The 10,384-nt window shown below is 52.2% G+C and overlaps 1 protein-coding gene across 1 annotated transcript; it reads right to left on the bottom strand.

The window, feature by feature from the left end:
- Positions 1 to 2,172: 2,172 nt before the first annotated feature.
- LOC103583275 (trehalase-like) lies at positions 2,173 to 7,546 on the bottom strand (the record flags this gene model as incomplete). Its single annotated transcript, XM_008564639.1, has 14 exons — positions 2,173 to 2,328; positions 2,587 to 2,640; positions 2,886 to 2,998; positions 3,310 to 3,421; positions 3,652 to 3,869; positions 4,436 to 4,630; positions 4,755 to 4,804; positions 5,046 to 5,168; positions 5,279 to 5,395; positions 5,524 to 5,616; positions 5,779 to 5,879; positions 6,990 to 7,077; positions 7,161 to 7,305; positions 7,441 to 7,546. Coding segments are annotated over 14 exons (1,671 nt in total), but the record flags the coding sequence as incomplete, so codon positions are not given.
- Between the last annotated feature and the right edge of the window lie 2,838 nt (positions 7,547 to 10,384).

The raw sequence follows: 10,384 nt of genomic DNA, 5'->3' as shown, positions 1-10,384 counted from the left end.
AAAAAAAAAAAAGTGTAAGAAGCAAATTTCATTTCTTTGTAAATTATCCACTTTCAGGCATTCTGTTATAAGCAATAGAAACAAACTAATACAAGTATGACATGCCCAGGTGTAAATTTTGGGGGCATCTAGCCTGCTTGATGTTCTCTGAGCTCCCTGAATCTGTGGTTTGGTGTCTGACATTAATTGGGAGAAATTCTCAGTAGCTATCATTTCAAATATTTCTTCTGTTCTCTTCTCTCTCTCTTCTTCTGTTTTCCCATTAATACATGTATTGTGTAGTTGTCCCATGGTTCTTGAATATTCGGTTCTGTTTGTTTCAGTCTTTTTTTCTCTTTGCTTTTGAGTTTTAGAAGTTTTTATTGATGTATTTTCAAGTTCATTATTCTTTCCTTAGCCATGTCCAGTCTCTTAAAGAGACTATCAAAGGCATTCTTTATATCTGTTATGGTGTTTTTATTTATTTATTCTTTATCTTCTCTCAGAATTCTCATCTCTCTGCTTATATCACCCATATGTTCTTGCATGTTGTCTACTTTTCTGATTGCAACCCTTAGCATATTTATCATGGTTGTTTTAAGTTCCCGGTCTAATAATTCCAACATCCTTGCTATATCAGAGTCTGATTCTGATACTTGCTATGTCTCTTTATTTTATTTTTTATCTTTTCTTTCTTTTTTCCTTTTTCTTTCTTTTTCTTTTTTTGTTATGTCTCTTTAAACTGTGTTTTTTGCCTTTTAGTATGCCTTGTAATTTTTTGTTGAAAGCTGTACATGATGTACAGATGTTCCTCATCTTATGATGGGTTACATCCCAATAAACACATCATTAAATTAAAATCACTGTAAGTCAAATCATAGTAAGGTGGGAACCAGGTGTACTGGGTAAAAAAAAAAAAATCCCAGTCCAGGTCTTTCCTGAGATTTCTGCTCTGGTAAGTTGTGATTCTCTGTATCTGCCCATCTGTCTCTCCAGATCTGGAGGCAGCAGTTTCCCCTGACTCTAACAGATCTAAGAAGAGTTGTTGGTTTTCAGTTTGTTCAGCTTTTTACTAGTTGTTAGGATGGAGTGACAACTTCCACACTCCTTACGTGCCAGACCAGAAACAGGAAACCCCATCTGGTTCTTTTTTATACCTTCAATCTCTTTATTGGTATTCTTTATTTGATGCAACATCATCATCTTATTTTTTACTTTGTTAAGCACGGTTTCCTTTGGTTCTTTGAACATATTTACAATGTTCACATTGAAGTCCATTTCCTGCTAAGTTTGACATTTGGTCACTGTGACAGGCCATTTCTCTTGCCTTTTGTGTATGTTGGGGCGCGGGGGTCATGCTTTCCTGCTTTCTTATGTGTCATAATTTTTTGTTGAAAAATAAACGTTTTAGATAATATATTGTAGCAACTCTGGGCACTGTCTTTCCCCTGTTTCCCAGAGCTCATTATTATTATTACTTCCTTGTTTATTTGTGGAGTGACTGGCTGGTTTATTTTAGTAATCTATACCCCTCCCTCAAGGTTAAGACCATGATGTTACTTCTAAGAGAGACACAGCTTTTGGTATGCCCACAGTCACTCTGGGGTGACAGTGGTCTTGGCAGGGCTCCCTTCCTCTCTTTTCCTGAGCACAGACAGCTGTTAAACTCCACTAATTGCCAGCTCATTATACAATTGTTTTCAATAATGCCCTGGAGCATAAATTGATCTACAACCAAGCCATCCAATTTGGACTCCTTTGAAAGAATAGTTATGAGGGCAGAGTAGATATTTATTATGACCCCACCACCCCTGCCCTTCTTCCCAGCACTGGGCCCATGGTTGCCTGGGCCGGGGCTGGGTGTTTTTCAGTATTTGTAAGCATTTCAGCAGAACAATAAAGCATTTGGACTATGTAAGTGTGTGGAAGGCCAGGTGGTGTGGGGTATGGGGCTGGAGCACTTGGGATAGTAGGGCTAGGTCTCCCCCACCCTAGCAGGATTTCCACCCTACTAAAGTTTCCGGGAGGGACCCTCCAAGTCACTACCCTGCCCCCACTCCACTGTGAGCAGAGGACAGGCTGGGAGGTGGGAGGGCTTGAAGAGGCAGGAGAAGGTAGGGCCTGGGGCAGAGGTTTAATGAGGCAGGAGCTGGAGCCAGATGAGGAAGTGAAGGCAGACGACCAGTGAGGCTGTCACTGTGGCAGGAGGCTGAGCAGGAGGAAGTTGGGCAGAAGGGCAGCTGCCAGGCAGGGGGGCTCCAGGAAGGCCAGCTGGGTCCCTGAGCTCAGCCGGTCACCATAGCGGTCCAGGAGCATCAGGGCCACTCCATTGGTCCAGCCAAATCCCTCCTGGAGAGAGGCATGGCCAGTGGGACCAGATCTTGGGGGAAGCCTCCCAGCCCTGTTGGGGGTGGGGGATCTCTACCCAGGGCTGTGGCCCCACCTAGCCCCAGGGATACCAAGGAACCCTAATTATCTCCCCGCTGTGGGCCCACATACAGGGGAGCACCCTGAGGCCCTGGGGAGGGGGGTCATGGGAGTTGTGGGCACAACAGAGCCCAGGAGTTCCCTTTAAGGTGCTGGGCAGCTCACACCTGGCCCTCTCACCTGAACTTCATACTCCCCTCCACAACCTGGCTGTCCACCGTTGCTGATGTCATACTGGGGACCAGAGGACAGGCTAGGTCAGTCACTGCTCCCAAGCTCCTCACCCCACCCCAAGGGAAGCACGCGGAGCTCCCTGGGGAGGAGCTGCAGCTCCGGCCCCTGCAGTGCCCCAGAATGGCCACTGGGCGCCACCACTGTCCTGACTGGGCCTGCCCTGGGCCTTGCAAAGCCTGGCTCTTCCCCACCTCACCATGGGGAGGAGGCCCTGGTGGACGGCAGGATGCTCGGGGACAGCTCACCTTCTCATACATGGCTGACTTCTGGGAGTAGACATCAAAGTTGGTTCGGATCCAATTCTGGGCCAGCTGGAAAGCCACTTCCTGGGTCCGAGGTGAAGGCGACTTGGCCAGGCCTAGACCCCACACCAGGCAGGACCTGAGTCTCTAGAGCCCCAACCCAGGCAGAACAGAGGCCCCAAAGAGGGAAACAGGCCTGGGCCTCCAGACCTCTTTCATGGAACCACAGGCCTATCTTCCCGTAATCCAGGGCCTGGGTTTTGAGGGAGAAGGAGGGCTGATCCCATTGGACAGGTGGGATGGACATGAATGTTTGCTGCGTGGGAGGCCAAGAGAGCAGAGGAGTGAGACAGAGGATACGGGGGCCTTTGTCACATCTCCCCAGTACTACGAAGGCCAGCCCTCTGCCCCACCCCTGCCTCCCTACCTCTGATGACGAAGTCCTGCAGGGGAGCCCAGGCATTGGGGAAGTCCCACTGCTGACCTGTCTCCCGGAGAGAGGTCGGGATCCCATACTGGTAGGTCAGGATCTGGCTGTCCTGGAAGGTTCCAGACTTTACTATGATGGTGGGTGGGCTGGACAGGGAGCCAGGATGCTGGGCCCTCCAGGAAGCCAGATGTCCCCTGCTGGCCTTTCTCTTTTTGGCTCCCAGCTGTCCCCCTGTGGCCCCAGCAGGAGGCAGTGGCTGCCACCTACCAGGCCCCTGCTCAGAGGTAGGAGGGGCAGTCCCACCTCCAGTGTGCCAGACCAGGCCGGCTGTCCCCTCACCTCCAGGTATTTCAGAGCCTTGTCCGTGACAACAGGGTCAGAGAAGCAGCCGGCCCAGAGAGGAGTGAGGTTAGATGGGTAAAATTCTCGGTTTTTCTTGCTGTTCTCAAGGTCAAAGTCGAACCAGGCACCTTTCTCCTCATCCCACAGGACGGCATTCAGGGCAGCCAAGCGCTGTGCCCGCGAGGTTCTGTACTTCGTGGCCTGGGACTCATTGCCTGGGGCAGTGCTGCCTTCAGACAGAGCAGCCAGTGCCCCGCCCTCGGGCCTGTCCTTAGATCACTCTACTTTGGCCTCCCTTTGTGTTCCTCCCCAAGGGCTGAGAAATCCTGAGCATCAAGGGGATTTGCCTACCTGGAGCCCACCACATTTAAGGCTTCTAGGTCCCGGATTTCCTTGAATGAATGGCCCCGTACCATTCCCAGGGCCTACAGTGGCCTGTTCGCTGGGTCCATCCTCCAGAGAGCACTGGCTGTGTGGATCCCCCTAGCTCTGAGGGGGTCAAGGGGCAGCTGAGAAGGAGTGGAGGGAGTTTGGGCGTATGGACCAGGTTGTCCCCTCACAGGCCCTGAAGGCCCTCACAGTAAGAAAGGGACTGGGAGTAGGGAAGACTCCATTTGTCCTGTTGTCCTGGTTCACAAATGTTAGTGCCAACCTCCACTAGGGGAGAATTTGAGAAGCCCTTCACCCCAGGGTCCTACTTCCAGTTCTGCTGGCAAGGCTGAGGCAGCATTCCAAGCTCCACTACCCCTGCCCCTTTACCCCTACCCTGGGGGGTGCTCACCCAGTCTGGAGTAGAACTTGCTCATCAGATCCTCTGCTTGGCACAGGAAAGCATTCAAGTCAACAGGAACCAGTTTGCTGGTACGGATGCTACTGAGCAAGTCGGGGTTTGGGCCTCCAACGAGCCAGCGTGAAGAGAAATCCCAGCCAGACTCGGCCCCAGCCTTGAGCTCAGCCCACAGAGCTTCCCGCTCCCCTGTGAGGACAGAGCAGGCAGCCCAGCCAGTCCTGGCTGCAGGTTAAGGCAGCAGCAGGTCAGGGCTGACACCATGCTGGTGCCCAGTGCCCTCCCCAACCCTCCCTCACCCTGTGCTGCTCACCTTCTGGCAAGGCGTCTGCCAACTCTGAATCTTTGCTGTAGGACTCTGGCCTGGCAAAGAGGAGAGGTGGGCAGCCTGGCAGTTATAGCACTAAGCCCCTCTTTGCTCAAGCAGGAGGCCACACCGTCTTGACTGAGCTGTCCTCAGGCCCTACAGCCATGGGTTGCTGAGGACTCTCAGTATCACCATCTGAGAAGCCAGGCTAGATTGCTCCCCTCCTGCCCGGGGCATGTGATCCACAAACCAGAGTGAACAGACAAGAGATTGAGGGTGGGCTGGGCAGTTCCTCACCTGGGTCCCCCATAAGGGACGTAATAGCGATTCAGGACATAGCTCTCCCCCTCCAATCTCACAGAGACACTCCTGTTCTGAGTCCAGAAATCCAATTCCAAGGCTAGGGTCTCAATGTTCTCCCTGGGGTGGAGCCAGGCACCACCTCAGCCCAGGCACATGGGCCCACTGCCAGCCTCGGGAGGTCTGAGGTGTGGGGTGGGCTGCAGGGCAGCACAGGGAGGGGTACCCACTGTAAGAAGGTGGTGTCGTTGGTGTGAGTCACGTAGAGATCCATCATGAGAGTCAGGAGTGGAGGCTGGCTTCGCTGCAGGTAGTACACGCGCCCCCCATTGGGGACATGCCCATAGCTGCCAAGAGGGAGGTCTGCTGAGGTACTTCTGCCCAGCAGCTTCAGCCAAGGCAAATCCAGCTGCAAGTCCATGGCATACCTGCTTCTCCTCCACCCCTGGTCTGGAGGAGCCTGGCCCCCTCTTACGTTTTCACCAGGTCCAGGAAGTTCTGCAGCATGCCCTTCACCATCTCAGCCATCTCAGAGAGGAGGAGACCCTCCATCACCCAGTAAGAATCCCTGAAGGAAAGTGCAGCTCAGGCATCACCCCATTGCTGTCCTCTGCCCAGCACACCTAGGCTGTTAGGGCACCCAGTTCTGCTCAGGGCACCCCACTGGCCCTGGGTTCCCCCACCACTGCCAGCCTCTCCGGGCCCCAGCCTCTCGGTCCTGGGCACTCACCAGTAGTAGAACTCGACAAAGCGCCCGCCAGGTACAATGAAAGGGTGTGCCGAGTAGATCAGAGAGAACCGCTCAGGGTGGCTGAGAACCTCTGGCTTCATCTGGAGTCAGGAGAGAGGGCACAAGGGAGCCTAAATCCCAATGGGAGTGGAGGCTGCAAGAGGCTGGGGGTGTGGAGGCCCTGCAGCTCAGACTCTGGAGTCAGGCAGCACGCTCGAGTTCCAGCCCCGCTGCTGCTCAGCTGTGTGGTCAAGGCCTGGCTGCTGGCAGCCTTGGTGTCCTCATCTCCCGCGTGCTGGCCTCTGCACTCCCAGGCCAGCTTGATGGAGTGTGGAAGCCCAAACCTCTCAGCCTGGCACCGGGCAGGTGTCCACCAAGCAGCGGCCATTATTAAGACCCAGGTGGGGCTGGCTGGGTGGCTGGGGGTGCTGGGCCCTCATCTCCCCTGCCCGGGCATCCCTGCTGCCACCACCAAGCCAGACCCAGAGGATCAGCGCCACCCCCACCCCCATTCTCTGGCCCAGGTGGGGATGAAACCCCAAGCCCTTTCCCAGGTGAGGTGGATGTGGATGAACGTGGCTGAGGGGGAGCCGCGGGATGACCAGGCTGGCTGCGTGTGCCCGTCAGGCATTTCCTCTGTTCATTCCCGCTGCTTCTATGTGCACGAGGTTTCAGTGGGGAAAGGTCAGCCTGTCTCAGTCGCTGTGAGGAACAGCAGAGCGGGGCTGTTCCCGCCAGGCACGGCTGCCCCTAGGGCTGGTGAGGAAGGCGCCCGAGAGGAGGTACCTCAGGACTGTGCGGCCGGGCACGGCCTCAGGCGGCAGTGGCAGCAGCAACAGCAGTGGTGGCGCTTATTTTCCTGAGAAAGGGGCCTGGTCCCAGGAGCTCAGGGAAGGGAGAGGCCGAGCAGGCGAGTGGACATTTGCCAGGTGGTGTAAGTGCTGGGCAGCTGGAGGGGGCAGGATGGGCTAGGTTTGCCTGGGGGGAGGCTGGGGAGGTGTGCTGGAGGAAGTGAGGAGTTAGAAGGAAATGTTCCCCTTCTGACCTCAGAAATGCCTTCTATTTAGGGGCTCAGGAGCTGAGGGCCTGTGTTCTTAGGAAAGGAGACCCAATATATGGCCTGGGGGCACTGTGGGCTCCCAAACCAGCACACCCCTCTTCCAGCTCTGGCCCCTTGGCCAGGCCCTGGTGCAGGCCCAGGACACTGATACCTTCTTTCCCAGCTTCTTCCAGAGCCGGTGCAGCTGCCCTGCCCAGGCACGTAGCTTGGTGTCAGATATTTTCTGCAGGAATCTGGGGCTGGAAGAGCACAGGGCCCCACTGGGTTCAGGAAGGCAACCCTGTGCGAATGGCCCTTTCCTGTTCCCTGTACAAAGTGGTACCTGTCTTTCCAGTCTCCAGGGATCCAGGGCTCCAGCTCCTGTCCCACAGCCTGGAAGTGTTCTTGGACAAACACCTGCAGCTGCTGCCAGGGGATGCTGTGGTTGTGGGCCTCAGCTAGCTCCTTGAAGTTCTGCAGGACTTGGTCTGGAGAGCAAGCAGCAGGAAGGGGTCAGCAGGGTTCCATGAGGCCCTTCCTGATCAGAGGGGCCTCTGTCTGGTCTTGCCCCTGCCTTCTTTGGGTAGAAGGTTCAGGATAGGGTGAGGCCCCAGTTGCCTCACCTGGAGTTGTGGACAATGGCATGTCCACAAACTGCTTGTCATCCGGGTAGAGCTTGGCCATCTGAACTTGGTGCAGGAGCTCCCCATGGCAGTAAATCTGGCTGCAGGGAAGGTCAGGGAGGGGATGGGGTCAGGCCATCCCCTCTCTCCCATTAGGACAGAAGAGATAGCTAGAGTTGGGGGCAGACTGGTTAAGGCATGTTCCCTGGGACAGGACAAGGGCTGTGCATGTGCACATGTGTGTGTGTGTGTGTGTGTGTGTGTGTGTGTCTGCATGTGTGCATGTGTTTGTATGTGTGTTTGTGGTAGGGGTTTGTGGGTGGTAGTGACACACAGGACTGAGAGAACAAGCAGGGTCTCTGTGCAGTAAAGGACCTATACAATTGTCTGAGCCCATACCAGTTGTTAATTTCACACTGTGTAGAATATCTGGTAAGGGCTCATGCCACTGGCAGCAACGGAGCCAGCCTGACACCCGCCCTGGGTACCTGAGAGATGGGCCGTGGGCCTCAGCCCCACCCTTGCTGCCACACATTCAGGCCAGCAACAGACTCAGTCTGACACCCAGGATCCTGAGTCAGGGTCTGGGACAGCCCTGCCCTGCCTGCAACCAGATCCCAGAATGTACTTATTAACCATGTGTGTTTCTTTGGAGTGTGTGACTTACCTGCTCATGTCCTTCACCAAATTTCTGCTTAGATTTTTCTAATTCATTTTTAAGAGCTCTTTTTGTAATAAGGATGTTAAACTTTGTGTGTTAAAAAAAAAAAAAGAGAGAGAGAGAGTAGAATAATGGTTACTAGAGGCTGGGAGGGGTGCAGGGGAAGATTGGGGTGAACTCATGGGGACAAAACTATGCTATCTACCCCAAGGGAATCACTGTGCAGACTATGCATGTATTGAAACAACACACCGTACCTCACAAAAAAAATATATATATAAATAATATTGAATTAAAAAAATAGAAAGAATACCTGGTGAACAAAAGGAGATTAGCACCTTAACCAGTGCCATTTTAGAAGCTAGAGTGATGGTATGGACCAGTAGCCCTATGTCGACCAGATCAGAAGGGCTTATGGAAAAAGCCTGTGAGGTGCACGCAGTGGTGATTGCTGAGATTTGGGACCAGAAAATTTCCAGGTTCAGTGTATGGTATGTGCCACTTGAGAGACAATTCCTAGCTTACTCTCGGTGTTCATTGAACCTGCCTCCATGTCTGCAGGACACAGATTAATCCTGAACCCAAAAATGCCCATAATGTAGTGGGTGATGTTAGAGAAACAGTCTGATAAAAAAGGCAGTGCCCAGAAATGATAAAATGGAAATGATTTGTTCAGGAACATGGAGCTCAGGGAGGCCAAGGAGGTGCTCATCATATTGAGGAGCAGGTACCCTCCTTTTCTTTAGGGCCAACTTTGGAAGCACCCAAGGAGCTGGTGAATCCTCTTGCCACCCAGTAGGGCCCTATGAACAGCTCTCAATTGACAACTAAAAGCTGCTTGGTATAGAGTGTACAGACGGTCTTGTTCAGAAGGCTACTGTACTCTGATTGATGGAAAATCTTTGAGGAAGGTAAGAACAAATCAGCTCAGTGGACTGTACTTCATGCTGTTTTCCTTGCAGTGATAGAAGAATTGAATGATAAAAACCCCTTTGTTTGACTTTTTATTGACTCCTAGGCAGTGAAAAACTGAGCTATTAAAAGGATGTCCACATGGGGCATAACGCTATGGAAATCACTATGAAAATTTAAGGGGTACATTAAAGTAGCTTTGCCTACGTAGTTGTAGATGCAAATGCCCCCAATACTACAAAACACTATATTGGAACAGAAGCTACTGCACCGTTCCATTTCTTCGGATCAAGGAATACAGTTTACAGCCCATAGTGCTGAACAACGGGCCAAGCAATATCACATCAAACAGACATATCATGTTGCATATCATTCGCAGAGTACTGGTCTGATAGAAAATCAGAACAGGCAATTAGAACATTTGTTGTCTAAAATGGGGAGATAAAAGCATGCAGCTTACAGGCCTTCACTAGGATGTGCTCACACTTAGCAGGGAGGCAGGGCAGAGGGAGCGTCCCACTGGATAGATTCCTCTGCTTTTCTGGGGGTTCTGGGGGAGAGGGTCGGGGGAGTTTGCTGGTATGACTATACAACTTTTCCCCACATCATCTCAACTGTTTCTTCCCTATCTGATACAGTGGTCCCAGGATTAGGGCTACAACTGTGTGTGTCAGAAGCAGGGATGATTCCCAAGCAGGAAACTGTTACTATATCTTTAAACCTTTATGTGAGGGTTCCTAAGGGCCTGATGGGGTGTGCTGTGCCTTCGCCCTAGCTGGCTACATTGGGGTCGTCAGTGAATGCAGCCGTGTGGCTTAGTGGTCGAGTTAGCTCACCAGCTCTGCACCTTGAATGGGAGTGGACTGACGGCAGGCACTTGCTAGGCTAGTATTGCTCCTGGCAAGCTGGATAAGCACAGCGACCAAACCTAATATCCTTTCCAATGGTGGAAAAGTCTGATAGAAATCAATGACAAATGGAGAGAAGGAGAAATAGTAGCTGAGGGTAAAAGAATGAATAAGTGGGTTATACAAGAAAAATCCAACATCATGTTGGTGCCTGAAGAGGGACTTGGAACAGGAGAATATTGTCTCTTAGCATGATTATACCAGATGCCTGAAAGGGGAAAGCCACCCAGTTGCCAAGACTACTCCGGTTTTGGAACCTGACAAGGTCGAATGGCAGCCTGCAAACCTGAGTGGCACAGCTCTGGGAGACATTTTGGTCATATGACGTGATGATGAGCTGGACTCATTGTCGACAACTGAATGAAACTCTAGCAATGTGCCTGAGCCTTTTGACTCTTAGTTTTCAGGTTACATCTACCACAACAGATGTCACTTGGAAAGCAGTTTCCAGGAACTACTCCCC

Source organism: Galeopterus variegatus, unplaced genomic scaffold (genome assembly GCF_000696425.1).
Source record: "Galeopterus variegatus unplaced genomic scaffold, G_variegatus-3.0.2 Scaffold21213, whole genome shotgun sequence".
NCBI classification, from domain to species: Eukaryota; Metazoa; Chordata; class Mammalia; order Dermoptera; family Cynocephalidae; genus Galeopterus; species Galeopterus variegatus.
This window is presented reverse-complemented; position numbering and strand designations above follow the sequence as displayed.